This window comes from Chrysemys picta, chromosome 7 (assembly GCF_011386835.1).
Source record: "Chrysemys picta bellii isolate R12L10 chromosome 7, ASM1138683v2, whole genome shotgun sequence".
Taxonomy (NCBI): Eukaryota; Metazoa; Chordata; order Testudines; family Emydidae; genus Chrysemys; species Chrysemys picta.
In genome coordinates, this window is record NC_088797.1 from 88,109,762 (window position 1) to 88,133,946 (window position 24,185).

Here is a 24,185-nt window from a genome sequence, read left to right on the forward strand (position 1 = left end):
GGGACGTGCAGGGAGGAGCAGCCCGGCGGGTGGGGGCGGCCTGTGGCAGCTGCAGCTGCGCGAGCTGGTGGGGCCGTTCCGGGCACGCGGCTCTGCGCCCCCCCCAGCGTTTTGTGCCACCCGCTCCTCGGGCCCAGCGGGGAGGCGACTCGTCCCCTTGTACACAGGCCGCGCCAACGGGGACTCCGCCCCGGCTCGCGAGCTGCTCGGATCTCCTGGGCCAAGCTCGCCGGAGAGCCGTACGTAGTGCTGGCAACATGCTTGGGACACACGTGTGTGTTCAGTACACCATGTGCATGCTGGGTGCACCGATCTACGTGCACGTTCGGGTTGGTGTGCACGTGCCTGTGGTGCAACAATGCCTTGCAGGGCTCGCTTTTATTTTATTTATACACTGATTACTAACGGTGCCTAATGTACTCTACAGACATAAAAAAGAGACAGTCACTGCGTTGGGGGGTTGACAATCTAGATTTCTGACCTGGTGCAGGAGTGAGAGTGACGGGGAGGACAAGGGATGCAAAAAAATAAGGCCAAGAACATCTAATAAAATAAGTACTGTACCATATATAGCAACAGAGCTCTATGCCTATTTTTTGTAACATGGGATTAAATAATAAGGAACTGGAACTTCTCTAAAGAAAATACATGTTGCTCCTAAGCGGTGGTTGCTCTTAACAAGGTGTTGCTGTGAACAAGCATCTGCTTACTGTGGTTCGGTTAGATAATGGCGCCCACATACGTAATTTAAACACAGCGCTCTGGAGATAAACTATATAGCATAAATGACTAATATTTGGATTTTTTTAGTCTAAAGTTCCTATCAAAATATACCATGATATTGTCTCTAAAAGCGACTTGGATTTTTTTGTCCTTGCTTTATATTTTCTCTCTGGAGTCTCAATTCTCTTTCTGTTTTTCTAGACTTTCATTTTAAGTATTGTCTCTGCCTCTTTCTACATCTTCATCCACAAAATGGCATTGATTGTGCTAGTGCTATTTTGTAACCCAAAGTACCATGAAACTGGCTTTCTTGCTATATTTTGCTGTAGTGCTGTTGTTTTTATTAACTGTCAGGGTAATTAGGGCAACTTTATTATCATTACCATACTTATATGCTGATTTGTTCAGTAAAATGCCTAAGGACAAGTTTCAGAGGGGTAGTCGTGTTCGTCTGGATCTGTAAAAAGCGACAGAGTCTCCTGTGGCACCTTATAGACTAACAGATGTATTGGAGCATAAGCTTTCGTGGGTGAATACTCACTTCATCAGATACATGTAGTGGAAATTTCCAAGAGGCAGGTATAAATATGCAGGCAAGAATCAGTCTAGAGATAATGAGGTTAGTTCAATCAGGGAGGATGAGGCCCTCTTCTAGCAGTTGAGTTGTGAACACCAAGGGAGAAGAAACTACTTTTGTAGTTGGCTAGCCATACACAGCCTTTGTTTAATCCTGAGCTGATGGTGTCAAATTTGCAAATGAACTGAAGCTCAGTAGTTTTGCTTTGAAGTCTGGTCCTGATGTTTTTTTGCTGCAGGATGGCTATCTTTAGATCTGCTATTGTGTGTCCAGGGAGGTTGAAGTGTTCTCCTACAGGTTTTTGTATATTGCCATTCCTAATATCTGATTTTGTGTCCATTTATCCTTTTACATAGGGACTGTCCATTTTGGCCAATGTACATAGCAGAGGGGCATTGCTGGCACATGATGGCGTATATTACATTGTTGGACGTGCAGGTGAATGAACCGGTGATGCTGTGGCTGATCTGGTTAGGTCCTGTGATGGTGTCGCTGGTGTAGATAGGTGGGCAGAGTTGGCATCGAGGTTTGTTGCATGGATTGGTTCCTGAGTTAGAGTTACTATGGTGTGGTGTGTGGTTGCTGGTGAGAATATGCTTAAGGTTGGCGGGTTGTCTGTGGGCGAGGACTGGCCTGCCTCCCAAGGCCTGTGAAAGCGAGGGATCATTGTCCAGGATGGGTTGCAGATCACTGATGATGCGTTGGACAGGTTTTAGCAGAGGACTGTAGGTGATGGCCAGTGGAGTTCTGTTGGTTTCTTTCTTGGGCTTGTCTTGCAGCAGGAGGCTTCTGGGTACACTTCTGGCTCTGTTGATTTGTTTCCTTATTTCGTCATGCGGGTATCGTAGTTTTGAGACTGCTTTGTGAAGATCGTGTTGGTCTCTGTCTGAAGGGTTGGAGCAAATACGGTTGTACCTCAGCGCTTGGCTGTAGACGATGGATCGTGTGGTGTGTCCGGGATGGGAGCTGGAGGCATAAAGGTAGGCATAGCGCTCGGTGGGTTTTTGGTATAGGGTGGTGTTAATGTGACCATCACTTATTTGTACCATGGTGTCTAGGAAGTGGACCTCCTGTGTAGATTGGTCCAGGCTGAGGTTTATGGTAGGGTGGAAGCTGTTGAAATCGTGGCGGAATTCTTCCAGAGTCTCCTTCCCATGGGTCCAGATGATGATGATGAAATCATCAATGTAACATAGGTAGAGAAGGGGCATAAGTGGACGAGATCTGAGGAAGCGTTGTTCCAGGTCAGCCATAAAAGTGTTGGCATAATGTGGGGCCATGTAGGTGCCCATAGCGGTGTATAAGGACAAGTTAATTGCTATCAAACTACACTGCATATTTTGTAATTCTTGCAATCTATATCAGGTTTTAATTCAGAACAACCAAGCTCTGGGGTTGGATGCCTCAGGAGATAAGAAGTTAAACCTTTCATCTCCTGACCACTGGTTGAAATTTAGCCTACATTTGTAATATGAAAGTAACGAGTGACGACAATTTGTGTGACCTGTGTGAAATGAGCAGGTGGTCTCAATCTATTTCCTAGTGGACAGTGTCTACATCCTAAAGGAATACATAGCTGTGCCACTCACTAGAACCCTTGGTGGTAGTGTTAGGAGAGAAGCTAATGATTCACCAGGCATGGAGACTGAACTACCTTCACCATTAAGGCTTGGCAAAATGTTCATATTGTAACTATGTCTGAACACAGTTGTCAACACTGCTAGCTGAATAGGAACTGAACACAGTGGTTAGCCAGTGGGCCACTGAACACCATTTGTTGTAGTATATAGACTCCCAAACTCTGTTCAGCCCTCATTCAGCTAACATGGCTACTGCCAACACTGTTCAGAAACTGTACAATTTCATAGTGTTGACAAGGCTGTAGAGATGCAGATGATAGTTAAAACACATTTATGGAGCAAGATTTAGAAGCTTGTACTGTCACTGCCTATGCTGAATTTTCCTGTGGAAGAATCAGTCTATCTTTCATGAGCAGTAAATTCACTTTAAAAAAAGGGGCAGTAAATGGGAATACACCAGAGGCAGGATGTCTAGCCCCTAGGTAAAATATACTTTGTATCACACACAACAGTAAATGTTCAAGCTAATGGACTATGATGTCTTTTCTTCCCTCCCACAAATTTTCCTCTATTTTATCACAATAGCACTCTTAATTTGTTGGACGTGGAGGTACAATATACACTTTATTATTGTATTTTAATAAGCAAATTACAGTAAAGAATTAAAATAGTGTGAATGTAGTGCTGGAGAAATGTGGCCGTCTATTTGTTTCTCAGGAGAGGTGGGGCCTCCAAGGTGAACTCATTACAGAAACATGAATGACCTCCCCCTCAGGGGAGGGGTGGGACCACCAGGAATCAGAAGTCAGTTAAATAGGGGGGACAGATGAAAAGTGCAGAGATGGGAATGAGAGCAGACAGACAGTAATAGGACACTGCTGTGACATGTGGCAGGCTGACCTACATGGAAGCTGATTTGCTGTTTTTAGCCCACAGAATGGGTACTGCCTGAGCATTGACAGAATAAGTTTTGCTCACTGTCCTGTCAGTGTTTCACCCCTCTTGTTGCCAAAAGAAAAAAGGGGAGATACCTCATGGTTAATCATAAACCAGTCTCTCTCACTAAACAATCAAACTGATAGCAAGAAACATAAACCCCAATTACAGGGCAGGTTTCGGAATGGTAGCCGTGTTACGAGGAGTCCTTATGGCATATTAGAAATTAACAAATTTATTTGGGCATAAGCTTTCATGGGTTAGAAGCCATTTCATCAGATGCATGGAGTGGAAAACACAGTAGCAGGTATGTATATACATAGAACATGAAAAGATGGGAATTGCCTTACCAGGTTGGGGGGTGTCAAGGTTCCTTCCCCACTCTGAACTTTAGGGTACAGATGTGGGGACCTGCATGAAAACCTCTAAGCTTAACTACCAGCTTAGATCTGCTTTTGCTGCCACCAACCAAGTGATTTATGAGTTATTTGGGAAACTCTGTCTTCCCCCCCCCCCCCCCCCCAAAAAAAAAACAAACCTTTCCCTCCCTGGGTAGCCTTGAGAGACTGCTCCACCAATTCCCTGGTGAACACCGATCCAAACCCTTGGATCTTAACACAAGGAGAATTTAACCATCCCCCCCCCCCCCATTTCCCCCACCAATTCCTGGTGAGTCCAGATCCAATCCCCTTAGATCTTAAAACAAGGAAAAATCAATCAGGTTCTTAAAAAGAAGGCTTTTAATTAATTAAAGAAAGGTAAAAATCATCTCTGTAAAATCAGGATGGAAAATAACTTTACAGGGTAATCAGATTCAAAGAGCCCAGAGGAACCCCCTCTAGCCTTAGGTTCAAAGTTACAGCAAACAGAGGTAAACACTCTAGCAAAAGGTACATTTACAAGTTGAGAAAACAAAGATAAATCTAACACGCCTTGCCTGGCTGTTACTTACAAGTTTGAAATATGAGAGACTTGTTCAGAAGATTTGGAGAGCATGGATTGATGTCTGGTCCCTCTTAGTCCCAAGAGCGAACAACCCCCCAAAACAAAGAACACAAACAAAAGCCTTCCCCCCACCAAGATTTGAAAGTATCTTGTCCCCTTATTGGTCCTTTGGGTCAGGTGTCAGCCAGGTTACCTGAGCTTCTTAACCCTTTACAGGTGAAAGGATTTTGGAGTCTCTGGCCAGGAGGGATTTTATAGTATTGTACACAGGAGGGCTGTTACCCTTCCCTTTATAGTTATGACAGGGGGTCAGTATAACGAGACAATTGTACCCATTTTATTGAGAGGAAAATAACAGGGTGGGAAATTATGTTCTTATCTACTGTCTCTATTTAATAATTGCTTATAAGAAGTTCAAAGGTATAAGGGAAAAGCAGATTGATATTTAGATGTTTAGGAGAATATCCAAGACTGTAACTGTATTTTAATATTATATGAGATATTTTGAGAAGTGAACATAAATAAAAGACTGTGATTGAACAGTGATATGCTGCATCTTTAATTGGTGTTTCTGTCTCTTTGGCCTCACTGCAGGGGAACCATACAGCAGGCTCCAAGAAAAGGGTATTTTTTGCAGACCCTTCTAGGAAGTTTAGGGTTACAGATGCCCCCTGACTTACGCAATCGTTCCGTTCCAGAAAGCCTTACGTAACTCGAATTTTGTGTAAGTCGGAAACGTATACCCGTACGTTACCCAAAAATTTCTGCAACTCGAAAATCCTATTTCTGGTTTATGGAACTTTTTCCCGTAAGTGCGAATTTGCATAAGTTGGGTCTTGCATAACCCGGGGAGCATCTGTATATCATTGGAGGTTTCCCCTTTTCATCATTTGTGCATTGTTATGCTGATGAACCCTCAGGTCTTTGGGAGGATCTTTTGTGTACTGATTGCACTGTAACAGGGTGGTTAGTCCTTTAGGAGATGGAGGGCTACGGGCCAGCCAACCCTGGTTACAGAAAGAGGCACACCTGTGAGAGATTAGCTGTTTCTTCATAAAGTACAGCAGGAAGCTACACTGAAGGGTTCGAAGTTCAGAAATTTCAGGGAGTGAGAGAGGCTCATGAAAGGAAGATCCTAGGACTTTAGAAAACAGAAAGTTGAAGCTTCTGCTAGGTAGGATCTCAGAGTGGCCTACCAAAGCAGGAATAAGTGTGGGAAGGAAAAGGTTTAGAGTAACCTAATAAGAGGGGGAAAGTATGGCTTAAGGCAGGGGTCTCAAACTCAGATGACCTCAAGGGCCACATGAGGACTAGTGCATTGGCCCGAGGGCCGCATCACTGACACCCCCCACTTCCCTGAAGTCCTCACTCCAACTCTGCGCCCTCCCTGCCCCCAGGGGATGCAGGAGGGCTGTGGGATGTGGTGGTGGCTTAGGGCTGGGAGTTGAGGTGCAGGAGGTGTGCAGGGTACGGCAGGGAATTGGTGTATAGGGTGCTGCGGGGGCTCGGCAGGGAGTGCAGGAGATGTGCAGGGTGTGGCAGGGGGTTCAGGGCAGAGAGTTGGGGTGAGGGGTGCAGCAGGGGATGAGGGGTGCAGGGTATGGCAGGGGGCTCCAGGCAGGGGGTTGAGGTGCAGAAGGAGTGCGGGGTATGGGCTCTGGCCCGGCGCTACTTACCTAGAGCTGATCCAGGGTGGCAGCGCCGCGCACCGCAGCCAGGGCAGTCCCCAGCCCCGCTCCACTCTGCTCCGCTCCAGGAAGCAGCCGGAGTCCCTTGGGGCGGGGGGGGGGGGGGGGAACGGCACCAGGTGCTGCTCTTGCTGCTCCTCCCAGGTACCTCCCCCAAAGCTCCCATTGGCCGCGGTTCCCAGTTCCCGGCCAATGGGAGCTGCAAGAGCACAGAGCCCTCTACTCGCCTCCCACCCCCCTGCCCGGGGCTGCAGGGAATACAGTAGTTCAGACGCTTCAGGGAGTGGTGCGGGGCTCGTGGCGGCATGGGGTAGGTGGTGGTGATGGGGGGGGCGTGGGGAGCTTGGCAGACCGCACAAAAGAACCCCACGGGCCACGTGTTTGAGACCCCTGGCTTTAGGTGACCAGACAGCAAGTATGAAAAATCAGGACAGGGAGTAGGGGGTAATAGGCACCTATATAAGACAAAGCCCCAAATATCAGGACTGTCCCTATAAAATCGGTACATCTGGTCACCCTATCTTTGAGTTTTATTTTGAAGCTTATTTTATATATATAAACTTGTTGGACTCTTAAGAATGGGTGATGGATGAGACAGTGTGTATGGAGTTCAAGGAAGCCCTGGAGAAAGGGTAACCCTAAGCCTACCTTATTTTCTATTTCAAGTTTCCAAATAGAGAACATGGCTGGGGCAGTGGTAGGAGACTGGAGGTGTGTGTGTACTGGGAGGGGGCATTGAAGGGATACCTATGGCCTCACACCTGAGATAGGGGACGGCGGGGGTCAATGTTGCACTTTCTGTCAGGGTGACTGGTGTAGCCTGGGATGCAGCGCCAGCCTGCCAGTCAGTGCCTCCCTGTGGGCTTTCTCCAGATGAGGAGCTGGGGCCTGGCCCTGTCACCCCTCCTGTTCAGGTTTTGAGGTACAGCTGAGAGGAGCTTGGCAGCTCTACTTACCTGGCAGACTGGCCCAGGGTGGGTGGGATCCAGCAGATGCAGGGGAGAGACCAATCAGTGTGCAGAGATGGCTCTTTCTGAGCTGCCATATCTGCTCCACAAGGAAAGATCCTGAACACTTCCTCTTATTTGAAAAATCTGCCTGGACAGAAATGGGCAGACCGAACAAGAGGTCATGTGTGGGAAAACCCAGATGTATGGTAACCCTAGGCAGGCTGACTATAGTGTGAACTAAAGGTTGATGTGTGTGTGCATGCATAGCAGCAGGTTGGCCCCATGACATGCACAAATTGAAACTATGCAGAACCTAGGGCTTGACTTTTGTCCTCCTGTAGTGCCTTTCACCTGAGGCTCTCCAAGTGGGTTCTACAATTCCGCAAACTAAGACTCCTATCCCCCAGATGAGTTACACAGGTTGAAGAATAGACTATCCTCTCAGAGAGGGGGAGTGATTTGGCCAAGGAGCTACAGTGAGTAAGTGACCAATGTAGGAATAGACCCCTCAAATCTATCTAATAATAATAAAAATACCTAGTTCAGAGGCAACAGCATCACCCAGCAGATCGGTGGCAGAGCTGAGAATAAAACCCAGCTCTTCAAAATCCCAGGCTTACGCTCTACTGATGAGGTCATAATACATGTAATATAATATCTAGTTTTCCTCAGTATCACTCTGATCTATCTATATTTTCTTCCTGTCTATAGTGTTTCTGTTTAGTCTTTCACATTTCTAATGACCCATCACTATAGTATCTGGGAGTCCTGTGCTTTAGGCACAAGACCATTCTATGGAACTTTACAAGAGGCTGGTTTAGTGATCAAATGAGACCAGTACACCCTAGTTACAGGGGATCTCTTTCACTACCCAATCATTTATAGCGATTCCTGTGAACCACAAGAAGCCTGATTAGCCCAAAATATCTGAAAATCCAAAAAGTTGAATGAGACTTGTACATCTTAATTACAGGGGGATCTCTTTAACAAGCCAGTCAAATGCCCCAGTTTCAAGACAGGTTAGATGGAGAGACTGCCAATTACAGGGAGGTCACACTAGTCAAGGTTCCAGACGCACATAAGTAACAGGAATGTCACTGACACCCTGGTTACATGGTAATCACTCTCGCTAACCCATGAAAGCAGAAAAATACCAAGAAAATAAAAGGGCAGAGACCTGAACCCTAATTTACAGGGAGTTCACTTTGCCACACATTCCTTTCCTTCGCCTCCATTTCAGTGATTTGTTTTTGTTCCTCCTATTTTCCTGCCGTTTCTTGGATACTTCCTTCTTGTCTGCTTGTCCTTAGAGGTGCTGGAAACAGAAAAAGTTTGTCAGAGAGCCTTAGACAGGGCTGAAATTCTTGCTACAAAAATCAGCAATATATTTTAATTACATAGTGATTATAAAGGTTGTATGAAACAAAATGCAATCCACCAACACTAAGAAAGCCTGTAGTGGCAGATTTATTCCAAATCTTTCAAAGGAATTTGTATTTTTTTATTTTATCTCACATTGGTGCAGAATCTCTGTTTCAAGACCAAAGCGAGGCAGAATCCCTGAGGTTTGGCTGCAGAATTCCAGACTAGGTTTAAAATGAGTGTGATGGGCCATGATTATGTCCCATTTCAAAGGGATGGTATAAACATTGCCTTGGAAGACCTGCAGCCAAATTACACAGTGGTCACTCTGACCAGCTGATTATGTGACAACACTTCAGTCCTTTCCCACCAGCCACATCCCCTTGGGTCTTACTGCCTCAGCAGCACTTTCCTTCTAAACTCAAGCCCTTCCCATCACTCGTGCTACTGCAAAGTTTCCCACCTAATCTGAACCGGCACGAATTCACGGCTTCTCAACTTGCTCCTGCCATCTCAGCCATCCTTCTACCCCAGCCTCTTCCCACATCTTGTTTTACTCCCTCAGTGCTTCCTACCTAAACTCAATCCCTTCCTACCATTCATGCCTCCCCAGAGGGTCTCCTCCAATGTGAGCTACTGTAATTCATGCCCTTCAGCTTGCTCTTGTCTCCCCACCTCACTGCCTCAGCCTTCCCCCTCTCTGTCACTTCCCCCCAGCTTCAGATCATGCACCCACTTTTACTGCCTCAGTGCTTCCTGCCGAAACTTGATCCTTTCACACCATTTGTGCCACCTCAGAGCTTCCCATCCAACCTAGTGCCGAGAGCTGCCTCCCTAACTAACTCTGCTGCTTCTTCCTGCTAGAAAAACAGGAACTCACTTTTTCCTTTGCACCAGGAGCCCTAGCTCATGCCATCTCCATACCTCCTCCTGAGCCTCCGCCCATCTCATGCCAATTAACTCTCACTACCCTGGCTACACTACTGTTTTTTAGTGCACTACCTCGATGGGAGCTAGTGCAAGTATTTCTAGTGAGTAGGGAATCCTACCCTAACTCCAAATGTACACGGAGCCTTAGAAGTGAGGCGACGGTGTGACCTGTGGCAGCATATTGCACAGAAACAACGCTAAAGCTTCAGGTCAGGAAGTGCAATATCTTACTTATCTCAAAACAGTCTAATGATCACAGGGACGTGTCAGTGGGGGGTGACCTGAGATGTATTTTTGACTTGTAACCAGTCAAAGCCCTTACTCTAATTATTAATAAATAATTCCTAATAGACAAAGGCACAACAGTCAATCATTTATTTTGGTGACATTTCTAAAAAAAGTAATCTTACATGGATGAATTCCCTAAGACATGTTGACCTCAGAACAAGTAACTGGGAACTGTGATTAAGGAACCAACTTCACCTTTGTGTCTAACCCGCTGCCAGAGCTCCTGTATTTATTGGCTCTGGGTCTTTTGCTGTTCTCTGTCAGGTCCTCCTCATTGGATTTCCCCCTCTCTCTCCCCCCCCCCACCCCCCCGCTGCAGTTTGGCCGTAGAGGCAGCTGTTGCTGTTCTTCACAATGGTTGGAGGAAACAGGACAGACGGAGCTGGGAGTTCAGGCTGAGCAGCAGCAGAGTGGGTCTGGTGCTGGGTAAGAGATCGTTTCCCTCTTCCCTCATCTCGCACAGAGAAAAAGAGATTAGAAGAGTTTCCTCCTCCCCCTCACACACAATGGGGCGTGTGGATACTGCCGAACTCCCCGATGGACTGGGGCTGCCAACGCAGCCCGGGAGTTTGCACTTCTCAATGCAGACTGCTAACATGCAATAGTCTGAACTTGTTTCGCCCGGTGGCCTGAGGGGTTGCATCCACCAGGTCCAGGAAACAGTGAGAGTGAGAGTCCCGCAGCTGAAAGTGAAAGGAGGCTATTGTAATGCATGCAGCCTGCTTCCTGCTTTGTGCATTTCCGCAGAGCGCTCCTGCTGCAAAGGCACTGAGGAGAAGGCCGCCCCCCTCTCTTCTCTCCCCCGGCCGCTGCCCTAAAGTGGGACACGTCTGGAAACAAACAACTACTTATGCTGTACATTTTGGTGTTAGAAGTTGGAAGTTGAACATGAAAGTGTGGAGAGGGTGAAATGCCACCTTCTGTGGCTTTGAGGGGTCTCCCTGCCTCCTCATAGTTGAGTCAGGGTGGCATGTGAAGTAATTGTAGGATGTATGCAGATATTGCTGTTAATCGTCCTTAGTTTTCCCCATAAATGAAAAAGCAAGCTGCATTGGATCAATGCAGACTGTGACGCTTTTGGTTGTAATATCACTTGGGTTTGCTTAGGGAATATTGCAGCCCAACTTAGTGTCAGATTTGCATGGAAAGGTATCTGGGTTCAGAAGTCTTGGCTTTCTGCCACTAGTCTAGTTGACTGAGTGGTAAAAATCAAAATACTAAATATAGGACCACTGCTGCTGGATCACTGTCTAGGAGGGCTTAGGCATACTCCTTAGTAAAGATACCAAAAGCATCCAAAAGAGGCATGACATGGAGATGTGCTGCTCGGCCAGGTACAGACTGGGGTTCTAGGCTACTGCTTTCTTGCATGATGTTACTAGATGCATCCACTGGTCCTTTTCTACTTCTTTCCCATTTTGGCTCATCTGTTGTTCTTACAATTCTTTTTTAACCAAAATTCTTTGTAGTTTGTCTCCCCAGTTTTCTATTAATTCATGCCAACAGAAGTGCCAGAGGTCCCCTTGGAAAACAAAATAGATTAATAGATTTTAAGGCCAGAAACAACCATTATAATCTAATCTGGTGTGCATAACATAGGCTATAGAATTCCACCCACTAATTTCTGCTTCAAGCCCATAACTTCTGAGTATTGTGGTCTCAGAAAAGGGGGAGTCCAATCCATCACTGAGCATTACTGTTACTGGTCTCTGCATCCTAAGACATTCAACCAATGCCCTAATCAATCACTATGATTGCTTCCTAGGGGTCATTTCTGCATACTTCCAGGTGAAGTTTAGAGTTGGCTGGTGGTAGGAGAGGTAGTTAGAGGCAGAGTTTTGCCTTCTGCTCAGTAAATGAACCCTAGTAAAGAGGTAATGGAGATCAATGTGTCCTAGAATTCAAATCCCCCCGGGGAACACCCCAGAGAAGGCCTGGTATTAGAGGCCTGCTGTCTTAATTGCTGGAAAGTTCAGGTTACTGAAAACACAAGTCTTTTTGTAAGGACTAGTGAACTGAACAGTTACTCTTCTGGATATACCTAGGTTTCATTTGTGTGCATTGTCTCTCTGGTTCCTTTTTTCTATGCTTATTTGTATGTTTTTTCTGGGCCTCAATTTGTGTGTAAATAACTCATGTTCCATTACTCATTATGAGCGCTGCTTCTAAGAATTTTTAAATGAGGCCATATATACTCATTTTGTCTACCTTTGAGACATGCTGTATGAAAGACACGCTATAGGGAATCAAGTAGACATTCCGCCCTGGCGAGACAATAAAAATGGGTCTTGGGACAACATATAATCAGATGCAGATTAGCCAATGGGGCCTATGCCCAGGGCCCCCCAGAAAAATGGGTGCCCCAGCTCCGCCCACCTGCCCGGTGCTTCCCCCAGGGAGCGGGGTTGGGGCGCGGGGGCTTGCCCCACTCTGCATGCCTGGTGCTCCTGCTGGGGAGCAGGGTTGGGATGCGGGGGCTTGCCATGCTCTTCCCGCCCAGCAAGTTCCCACGCCCGCTCCCCGGCAAGAGTGCTGGGAAGACAGAGAGGGGCAAGCCGGCCCGACCCAACTCCCTGGCAGGAGTTCTGGGCGGGGCTGGGAAAACCCCATGCCCCCATCACATTTCCCTGGCAGGAGCAGTGTGTGTGGGGGGGCACATTGCAGGCAGAAAGGGTGGGGAGGGGTCTCTGCATATAATAAAGAAAATCCTCCAGAATTTAAGGAGAACATCACAGGTTTTTCTTTTTCCTGTTGTACCCTTCCACCATCTGAGCACAAGGGATAATCTAGGCCAACAGGTAAATATTCAGAAGATTGTAGGGTCATATTAAATCACAAGGAATCACAGATAGTCAGGAGTTCTGACGTCCTGAACTACTCAGATCTTCATATAGAGCTCAATTTGTGAGGTTTGGTGTGTTTGGTTTTGGCAGGAGGTGTTATTTTTTTTAATTTACATATTTATATTTGGTGTGAAAATTCAGTATTTAATTATGAAAAAAATAGGTTTAACAAAAGGCAGTCAATAATATTAAGAATCTACAAATGTCTTTTTTTATTTTGATAGCCACAACTGACCATTTTGATTTAAGAATATAACTCAAAGTAATTAATAATTTTAAAGATACATTTACTCATTTTGTAGTCTTTTGGATGGTGCAACAATAATGACATTAACGAGTAATTAAGGGAGATTTAAAATTGAAGTTCATGGAGTGTCTGTTCATTAATTAAATCCAAAATACAGAGTATTTTGTGTAGTTACATTAGTGGAAAGTACATGCAAATAACTGCTCTTTCTGATTTAGTAGTATTTCACACTTACTTTGTACTATTGCAAATGACTACATAAAATGCAGGGCAATGGGGTATCTCACCCGTTGTAAAAATTCACTGTTCACTGCAGAGTGCAGTAGAAAGGAAGTGGGAGAGGAAGGATGTTCCATGGTTAGAGTGCCAGTCTAGGACTTGGGAGACCTGGGTGGAAGTCCTTCCTCTGCCACAGACTTCCTGTGGGACCTTGGGCGAGTCACTTAGTTTCTCTGTGCCACAGTTCCCCATCTGTAAAATGGGGATAAGTAGTTGTGAGGTTAAATGCATCAGATTCTGCTTAATAGCAGTCCTGATATTAACTTCTGATTAATAACATTTTGCCAGGAATAAATCCTGTCCCATTGACTGCTATTTTTACTTGTCCCTTTCATGATATGCTAGCACACTGGACCCTCACTGTTTTTATTTCCTCATTGACAGTTTCCTCTGTGGAAGTGCTTCCCTGGTGGGACTGGGTGTGGTGCCTGCATGGAGAAAAAAATGGGGGAAGCTGTAGCCAGAGTTGCCAGAAAGGTGAATGAAACAGTGGAGAATGGAGCAGAATCCCTAGGTGAGTTAATCAGTCTGGCTTTGCTCACAGTGTGAGTTGGTCCCATACAGAGGGGCCCTTCAACTGGGGACACTAGGCCATGGTTCTCAGACTGTCATTTAAAAGGATGTTACCAAGACAGCTGGAGGATGGTTTTAGTTTTCCTACCAATTTGTTCCTTTTATATTTTGAAAAGTGTTGATTTCTCCATCTCCCGATCCATGTTTGCAAAACGAGCAGAGGCCAATGTGGCTTCTTGCACTTTATTAACCATGCTAACATGCGCATGCCAAAGTTATGTCATTAGGGATGTGCATGGACCAGAAAATAGTGTTAATAATTAACTGTTTGCAGCAGAAGGATACTTTAATTATTTTCATAATACAGAAACTTTTTTTGTATTTATTTTGATGGAATTGTGCATTTTAAAAGTCTGCCAATTATTGCCAGGTTGGTTAGCTATCTGGCAGAGGTCCCTGTGTCACCTATTTGGAGTAGAGACTGCAGCCTGCTGTGCCCCCAACCTGGTATGCTGACTAACAAGTCCTTTGTAGGAGGATGGAAATAATATTCTCTTTGAAAATGTCAGATCTGTTTGTAAACAGAGGGCTAGATTCTGCTGTCCTCAGTGTCCTATTTTACACTTCACTGGTGGTATAAAGGGCCTGCAAAGGGAGTGGAAGCAGCCCTTAAAGATTGTTACAGGAAGGGTTTCCCCATCGAGCACAGAGCCAGCATAATTGTCCTGTGCTGGCCCTCATTGCATCACAAGACCTTGTGGTATGGTAAAGGAGTGAGTAGGCCTAGTTGGACCACACTGCCCGCTGACTATTCTGTGCTGGTGGATGTAGGGTGACCAGATGACAAAACTGAAATATCGGGACGTGGGGGAGTGGGGTGGGGGCGGTGGAGGAAAAAAAAAAGCTGCCGAAGCGCCCCCTCCCACCCCTACCCCACACCAGCTCGCCTCATCTCCACCTCCCCCCGTAGGGGAAGGTGCCCAGCTGGTGCAATCCCACGGGTGGCCCTGGAGTGGGGGCAGCAGACCCCAGCCCCCCCGTCCCGCTCGGGTCCCGCAGGGGAACGAACGGGGCTGCCGCTGCCTCTGCCTCTGCCCTGGGGCGGGGGGAGGGATAGCTCAGTGGTTTGAGCACTGGCCTGCTAAACCCAGGGTTGTGAGTTCAATCCTTGAGGGGGCTACATAGGGATCTGGGGCAAAATCGGTACTTGGTCCTGCTAGTGAAGGCAGGGGGCTGGACTCGATGACCTTTCAAGGTCCCTTCCAGTTCTAGGAGATAAGATATCTCCATTAATCTATAAATTTAATTTATGTGGCAGGAGGTGAAGCCCCGTGGGAGTCCCCTCGTGGGCAGCTGCTGTCCCCCCACCCCCACCCATGGGCATGTATAGGGAGCCGGTTCCCCAGGCCAGACCCAGGGCTGCCCCTGCAGGTACCGCCCTGCTCTCCTGCCTGCGCTTGGGGCCAGGCCGGACTCACTCACCCTGCCCTCCCCTGCGTCCCCGGGCCTCCCTCCAGCGCTTGCGCCGCCATACAGCTGATCGGCGCAAGCCTGGGAGGGAGGAGGAATGCGGCGTGCTTGGGGAAGAGGTGGGGATTTGGGGAGGGATCCAATGGGGGAAGAAGGGGGCGGAGTCGAGGCGCGGGGGGGGGGTGCGCAAGCCCCTCCGGGCTCTGCCTGTGCGCGGGAGCAGAGGGCAAAATTGCTTGTTTGCCCATTGGTCGTGACGTGGGACAAACAAGCAAATATCGGGATAGTCCCAATAAACTCTGGACGTCTGGTCACCCTAGGTGGATGACTCCATAAGGAGTCCTTGTAGAACAACATCAGTTAGGGCAATATCTGTGATTGCTCCAGTGTATGCCAGGGACTGCTCTAGTCTCCAGTCACCTCCAGAGTCTGTGAGGTAGAGAGGTGACACACAGCCATCTGTATTCCATTCCTTTTCCGTGCTGTGTTGAGCTCAGTTTGGCTGCTGCCCCAAATGAGGACCACAGTCTTTGTATTGTACCTGGTCCTCTCCATCTGACTGTAGGGAGATGTACAGTCAGTAAAGAAACCTGTCATTCTTTCAGTTCTATCAACACTATCATCTTCTAGTATGTCACAGATGCATTCTTTATTCAGAGTATAGAGTCCACCACTATAGATGACAGAGACAGTTAGTACTGGGGGCTTGTACAATCCCAAATCTATTAAAATGGCAAATTTTACAACCGTATCCTCAGTCAAAGGTAACTGTCAGCACCCCTTAGTGAAATCAGTGAGGGCCATATAATTGACTTAGCCCAGTGGTTCTCAAACTTTTGTAGTGGTGACCCCTTCACACAGCAAGTCTCTGAGTGCGACCCCCCCCCCCCATAAATTAAAAACACTTTTTTTATATTTAACACTATTATAAATGCTGGAGGTGAAGTGGGGTTTGGGGTGGAGGCTGACAGCTCGCAACCTCCCGATAATAACCTCGCAACCCCCTGAGGGGTCATGACCCCCAGTTTGAGAACCCCTGACTTAGCCCTATTTTATCTAGTAAATCATCTGTTCTTCATATTGAACACTCATCAGTCATTAGTTTATGGCTTTCCACACAGTAATGGGAATTGTCCACGTAGTTCGGGAATTAGGCCTACCAGGAAGACCACAGGCTCTTAGAAAGTTTAACTGATTCCTAGTTATCATTTACCTTATATACTTGATCATAAGCCAGTTTGTTTATAAGCCGACCCCTCCCTCCCCCCGAGATGGATAAGTAAAAATGGAAATTTTTTATGACTCATTCATAAGCTGACCCTATAATTCAGGGGTCAGTAAACTTTGGCTCCCAGGCCATCAGGATGAGCCGCTGGTGGGCCGAGATGGTTTGTTTATCTCGAGTGTCCACAGGCATGGAGGTAAACCTAAGTAAACAAAGTGTCCCAGCGTGCCAGCTGCTTACCCTGATGGGCCGGGACAGCAACTGGTGGGGAAATGTTTTGGAGGATGAGAAGCTGGAGGTCAGAGGAGTAACCCCTGTGACCACCCCCCACATGACCCTACCCCTAGCCCGGGACCCCCACACTCTCCCCATCCCATACCTTCCCACCTTATCTGGGGAGGGCCAGGGGAGACTAGATGACCTCCTGAAGTCCCTTCCAACCCTGATATTCTATGATGTCTCTGGCCTGGCTGGAGCTGCTCCGGCAGGCTGGGCAGCGCAGCCGCAGCCTGTTCTGGCGGGCCAGACTGGGCGGCACAGCCACAGCATGTTCCGGCGGACTGGGCCAGGTGGCATGGCCGCACCATGCTCCGGCGGGCCAGTGTGAGGACACAAAAAGCCCCCTCTCCCAATTCCCTACTTTGGGTGCACTGAGCATGCTCACCCGAACTCACCATGCCCAGTAACCTTCGCTTTTGCGTGGCGGAAACTGCAACTAGTTGCAGAAGTGGAGCTGCAGCTGCTTCGGAGGCTGGGGGGAGAGCAGCGTGGCCAGAAGTAGACACACTCTGACCCCGCCTCTTCCCTTCTGGCTGTGCTGCCTCTCCTTGCTCCCTCTGTTGGGGGGAGGGGCTGTGTCCCACCTCTCCCTCTCTAGACCCGTTCATAAGCCGACTCCTTTTTCTGGTGCTTCCCTTTTTTACTACAAAAATTTGGTTTATGAATGAGTATATATGGTAATTAATTTCTCTTTATTCTCTATCAGTGTCCTTGGGTGGTTTTTAAGCTGGCTCTTTGAGTAGAATTTGACATCCTGTGTGCAGCCAGAAAGGTGCGTGAGCTCTGCAGGATATGGACTGTTTTTTTTTTTTTTTCGTTTGTATAACCTTTGACATAGTGGGACCTCAATCCTTAAGTGGCTCACTTGGATGCTACCATAATAAAATATTAAGAATAAAAAATCTGAGCTTGACTGAAATGAAAATACTTCAAGAAAAGTTGAACATCTTCTACAGCTGTTCTTTTTGCTCCTTCATCTGTCAGTCTTCATGCTTAGCAGGGGAAATAAGAGAGCCTCTATACTTTCTTCTAGATCTACTTCTGCTTCTACTTTCTCACTTCATTCTTTAGCACGTAACAGACTGATAGTGTGACTATGGTGCGATCAGTTCAACAGCATGCTCCTGAGGGGCCCCACTGCATGAACCTTGTATCTTTTAGGCCTAGATGATAAGGAGGACATGGGCAATTTTAACATACTGTCACCAATATGGCTGAGATACTGGCAAGTTACTGTCTGCCCTTCAGTCTTCTCCCTCTGGCACCCTTTGGAAGTTCTATCTTGGGTGGCCTCTGCCCATCCAGCTAAGGGTATATCTACACTTTGAAGTGGAGGTATAAATTCCAGCTCAAGAGGTCATGCATGCATGCTAAAAATAGAGTTTAGCTGTGGTGGCGCAAGCAGTGAGAGGGGCTAGCTGCCCCAAGTACATGCCTGTATGAAATGTGGAGAGCCCATTTCAGGTGGCTAGCCCATCCCGCTGCCGTTACTCTCTTTTTAGCATCCTAGCTTGATCAGAGCTAGTGTGAGTAATGCATGTTGCCTCGAGCTGCAGTTTACACTTCTAGCTCGAAGAGTAGAGAACCTGACTGAGAGTAAGTCTAGATTTAAAACCAACAACATAATGAACTGTATGGTAAAGCCCTAATTAAAAAAATTAAATCAGAGGACTGGCTTGCTTTAATTAAATCCTCATTGGGTCTAGTTACTAACTGCAACTTCTCTCTTTAGGCAGGTGGAAAGTGTTCTAAATACCCCACAGGCATAGCTGGTTGCCTAGATCAAATCCTCTTCTCCCAGGAAGAACATCCTTCTCTTAGCCAGCCCTCTGCCTTCTGGAGGCGCCCATCATAATGAGCTCCATCTGGGATGCTTACTACTTCCCAGTGCCTACTTTAACCCTTTCCTTACTTCTTAGGTGCATGGCTTTATAAATAGTATCACACATCCATTACCCTCTCTTGGCCTGATGGAAGCATTTGCTTCCCTATTCCTTTAGAACTTTGTTACCAATACCTTTCTTATTCTAGCAGATACTGTATAGTTTCCTGGCTCATCCAAAAATAAGCCCCTAGAGCTTACCATGACAGGCAAACTGACAAGTGAAGGACCCACCTTTCTTCTCCAATTTGTGTTTTTCTAAGGGCACAGAAAAGGGGTTTATATCTCCATCCTCTTATTTGGGGAACTGCTTGATATCTGTTTTTAAACTGTGAGCAGGGCCGGCGCAACCCATTAGGCGACCTAGGCGGTCGCCTAGGGCACTACAATTTGGGGGGCGGCGACCGCAGCGGTATTTCGGCGGCGGGAGGCATTTCGGGGCAGGACCTTCCGCCGCCTAGAGCGGCAGAAAAGCTGGCGGCGCTCCTGACTGTGAGAGACCAACCCATCTATCCCCCAACTAACAACTCATGGGTACTAGTGCCTTCACTTCAGCCATGTCTCTTTCAAGACACTGATTTTTTTTCTGGGTTTGCTCAGTATCTGGAAACTGGAACTTATCCCATGTGCTCCTGTTGAAACAGACTCACCTTTTCTTCTTCAAGTGCTTGTTCATGTCCATTCCAATCAGATGTGTGCGTGCCATGTGCACGCCAGCCAGAAGATTTTTCCCTTAGCAGCGTCTGTAGGGTCGGCCTGGGCACCCCTGGAGTCGCGCCTTCATGGTGCCCAATGTAGGGCCCTGCCGACCCCCCCCCCCCACAGCCTCAGTTCCTTCCGCCAGTGACGGCTAGTTGGAACAACGCTCGCTTTTGCTTGCAAGCGCTTTTGGCAATGTCCTCTTCCGTTTTGATTGTAAAATAGTGTAAATAGTTTCAAGTATCAGAGGGGTAGCTGTGTTAGTCTGAATCTGTAAAAAGCAACAGAGGGTCCTGTGGCACCTTTAAGACTAACAGAAGTATTGGGAGCATAAGCTTTCGTGGGTAAGAACCTCACTTCTTCAGATGCAAGTTAACTTTTAGTTCTGTGATTGGTTCCTTTTTATCTGTTAGAACAAGGTCTAATATAGAATTCCCCCATCTTGGCAGCAACACTCTTTGAGTTAGGAAATTGCCATCTATAATGTTTAGAAATTCCAAAGATGTTTTAGTACTGGCAGCAAGAGACCTCCCACATGTCACATGAAGTACCCAATGATCACAATGTGACGCTATGTCCCATATTCTTCATAGAGATATTGTTATGATATGAATATGGCATAATTAAGATGCTTTATGCAAGATGGGTCATGTGAGGCAGTGGTTTTCAAACTTTTTTTCTGGCGACCCAATTGAAGAAAATTGTTGATGCCTGCGACCCAGTGGAGCTGGGGATGAGGGGTTTGGGACGTGGGAGGGGCTCAGAGCTGGGTCAGTGGGTTGGGGTGTGGTGGTGAGGGCTGTGGGGTGGGGCCAGGAATGAGGAGTTCAGTATATGGGAGGGGGCTCTGGGGTAGCAGGTTGGGATGCAGGAGTGGGGCAGGGCTCTGGGCTGGGGGTGCAGGCTTTGAGGTGGGGCTGGTGATGAGTGGTTTGGGGGGCAGGAAGGGGCTCTGGGTTTGAGGGGGGCTCAGGGCTGGGGCAGGGGATTGGGGTGCAGGGTTACCTCTGGCAACTCCCAGTCAGCGGCGCAGCAGGGGTGCTAAGGCAGGCTTTCTGCCTGTCCTGGCACCACGGACTGTGCTTGCCCTGGAAGCAGCCAGCAGCAGGTCTGGCTCTTAGGCGGAGGCACGCAAGCAACTCCATGCAGCTCTCCCCCACAGGCACTCCTCTCCCCGCGCGCAGGTTGCAGAACTGCTGCCTCAGGACTCTCGCGCAGAGTTCTCGGCACTGGTGGAGGAGGGTCTCCCGAGCTTCCCTACAGGCGGCATTGGACACAGCAGATGCAGCCTCATGTACAATGGCCACGGGGTTGTAATAAGGAGGGGTTCCTGGTTGCAGGTCTCTGGTTTTCCCCTTGAGATCCAGCAAACAATCCAGGATCTCCCCTTCGAGGGTTCAGCGGTCTTTTCTGACCAGACGGATAACCTTGGTCTCTTCCCGCGTGCCACCCCTACCCCCCCCCCGCCAGTGGGGGTGCAGAGATGGTGCTCAGGGCTGGGGCAGCTCGCAGGAGCCAGACCTGCTGCTGGCTGCTTCTGGGTTGCAGCCTGGTGTCAGAACAGGTAGGGACTAGCCTGCCTTAGCTGGGCAGCACCGCAGTGGCAAGTCCCCTGCTGGTTCCTTTAGCCCACGGGGTGCTCCTTGAGATCCACAGGGACCGAGCCCTAGTGATACTGATAGCTCCAGCCTGGCCACGCCAGCACTAATTCACATCACTCCTGGAAATGTCCGTGGCAACTCCGGTCACCCTACCACTCGTCCTGGACCTAATCATGCAGGATCACGGCCGCCTCCGGCACCCAAACCTCGAGTCGCTCCACCTCACTGTGTGGAAGATCCATGGCTGAATGCGGTGGAGCTGTCCTGCTCTGATCAAGTCAGGCAAGTTCTCCTTGGCAGTAGAAAGCCCTCCACAAGGGCGACATGCCTTGCCAAGTGGAAGAGGTTCTCCATCTGGTCGGAGTAGCACCATCAGTCACCGACGCTCGCCTCGGTGCCATTTATACTGGACCACCTCCTCCATCTTAAGCAACAGGCTCTGTCCATAAGGATCCACTTGGCCGCCATCTCCACCTTCCATCCAGGCGCGGATGGCTACTCAGTCTTCGCGAACCCAATGGTCAGCTGTTTCCTTAAAGGTTTCGACAGACTATACCCCAAGTGCGACAGCCTATCCTGGCTTGGGACCTTAATCTAGTACTTTCCAGACTGACGGGTCCACCATTTGAGCCACAGGCGACGTGCTCCCTGCTTTCTCTCTCATACAAGGTAGTGTTTCTGGTGTTGATAACCTCAGCTAGGAGAGTGTCGGCGCTCAGGGCCCTCACATCCGAGACTCCTTACACTGTATTCCATAAGGACAAGGTTCAGCTCAGGCCTCACCTGGCTTTTCTCCCTAAGGTTGTCTCCCAGTCAGGGCTGGCCTTACCATGAGGCGAACTGAGGCAGTCGCCTCAGGTGCAGACTGTGTGCGGGGGTGGGGGGGGAGTGCCACTAGGACCCAGAGTGTAGAAAATTTGTCTGCTGCTGGTGCATATGTATTCTCTCTGCTCTAGATGCATAGAGTGGAGTGCTGTGCTAGAGGAAGGAGGGCACAAGAAACATAACAGGCAGGCAGGAGAAAAGGTGAGAAGGAATAACAGAAAGCAGCAGGAGCTGCAGGGAGAGAGGAGGAGCCGTCTCTTATGTACCTCTCTAGCACCCCCAGGAGTCTGAACTGATTAACACCAGCTTCTTGGGGAGCTTGCTGCTTCCCTGAACCCACTTGAGGAGAACTGCAAGTCAACTGAAGTAGTAGGAGCCAGTTAGGCCCTTAACACGCTGATATCTTCCCTCACTCAGGCCCTGCTACCAGCCTGCTTATTTGTCCTCTTCAATTGAGTGTTGAGAACTGCTATAGCTGGCACAGAACAGCAGTCATGAGTGAAAGAAGAAAATGCCCCTCTGGGACGGCATTCAAAAGAAGCTTTTCTATCTAAGCAGGAAGGAGCTCTCCTGAGATAGATAGATATAGACACAAATGTTCACGGTGAGCCTTCCGGCCCCAGTGAGGATGTGAGTGGTGAGGAGATGCCTGATCTTCCAGTTAGTCAGAGTGCAGGTGACCTGGCAGCTACTGCAGCATCCATATCTCCATCTCAAATGGATGTAACCATGCACATTCCTGAAGAAAAGTGTAGATCAGAGAAGGGTGTGGTGGAGGCACAAGAAACAGCTGCTGCTGAGTTTAGTTACTTAAGTCTAGATGATCCAGGACTGTGAACCCACTTGAGCAGTAGCCCGAGGGACTTCCTTGTACTGCATGGGCCACAGCAAGTGAAAAACTTCGTTCGCCAAAGACAATGAAAATAGAACTTTCCATCCAACACATTACTGACATGAAATCCCCAATGGTGACAAAGTGGAGAGGCCATGGCTTATGTACTCAAAAACCCAGAATGCTGCATACTGTTTTTGTTGCAGACTCTTCAAGTCTAATATTCCAGCCACATTGGATTCTATAGCAACAAAGGACTGGTGAAATCTGGCAAGCCATGAGAAGGCAGCAAATCACCAGACAGCATTCCATAGGTGGAAAGAGCTTGAGATGAGACTAAGGTTAGAGGCCACCACAGATGATCAGCATCAAGAGAAGATTGTATCAGAGTCTCTTTACTGGCAAAACGTTCTGAAAAGGCTCATTGCCATTGTGAGAATACTTGCTACCCAAAACCTAGCACTGCGTGGCACTTCAGATCAGCTGTATGTGCCAAACAACAGAAACTTATGGAGCTGATGGCTGAGTTTGATGCTGTACTCCAGGAGTATCTAAGACCGGGGTAGGGAAACTACGCCCTGTCCTGCCCGGCCCTCAAGCTCCTGGCCCAGGAGGCTAGCCCCCAGCCCCTCCCCCGCAGCCTCAGCTCGCTCGCTCTGCTGCTGGCGCAATGCTCTGGGCGGCGGGGCTGTGAGCTCCTGGGGCAGCACAGCTGCAGAGCCCGGCCTGACCCGATCTCTGTGCTGCGTGGTGGCAGTGTGGCCCAGCTCCAGTCGGGCGGCGCAGCTGTAGCGCCGCCAGCCACTGGTGCTCTAGGCAGCGCGGTAAGGGGGCAGGGAGGGTTGGATAGAGGGCAGGGGAGTTCGGAGTGGTGGGCAGGGGGCGGGGGTGTGGATGGTCGGGGGGAGAAAACGGGGGGTTGAATGGGGGCAGGGGTCCCAGGGAGCAGTCAGGAAGGAGGGAGGTTGGGTAGGGCGGCAGGGGGCAGTCAGGGGCAGGAGTTCCGGGGATAGGGAGAAGGGGTGGTTGGATGGGGTGGCGGAGGTCCGGGTGCAGTCAGGGGACCAGGAGTAGAGGATGGTGGTGGATGGGGCAGGGGTCCCAGAGGGGCCGTCTCGGAACGGGGGGGCGGGAGGGTTGGATGGGGCAGGAGTCCTACGGGGGTGAGGGGGGCAGATAGGAGGTAGGGGCTGGGTCACGACCCCCTCCCCTAACCAGCCCTCCATGCGGCCCTCAGGCCAAAAAGTTTGCCCGCCCCTGTTCTAAGAAGAGTCGCCACCCAAGAAATGTACACACCCCACTACCTTGGAAAAACAATTCAAAATGAGATCATACAGTTACTGGCAACAAAAGTCAAACAGAAGATTGTGACAGATCTGAAGTCAGCAAGATATTATTCTGGACTGCACACCTGACATCAGCCATATGGAACAAAACTTTAATGGTACGTTTTGTAACAACAACAGAACCTAGTGAAAATGTCACTGCAATGGTGACTGTCAGAGCATTTT

At 48.5% G+C, this 24,185-nt stretch overlaps 1 protein-coding gene across 14 annotated transcripts in view; it reads left to right on the top strand.

Moving 5' to 3' along the window:
- The window catches only part of LRRC20 (leucine rich repeat containing 20), a 189,343-nt gene that overhangs the window by 589 nt on the left and 164,569 nt on the right, over window positions 1–24,185 (top strand). For 6 of the 14 annotated variants that reach the window (XM_042856881.2, XM_065551966.1, XM_042856877.2 and 3 more), the window contains exon 2: window positions 13,733–13,862. In XM_042856881.2, the coding sequence (XP_042712815.2) occupies window positions 13,733–13,862 (130 nt within the window). Of the gene's footprint in view, window positions 1–99; window positions 240–2,192; window positions 2,281–3,653; window positions 4,124–10,298; window positions 10,406–13,732; window positions 13,863–24,185 lie in introns of those variants that run through there. The other 8 variants (XM_065551968.1, XM_065551970.1, XM_042856879.2 and 5 more) reach the window with 4 other exon arrangements.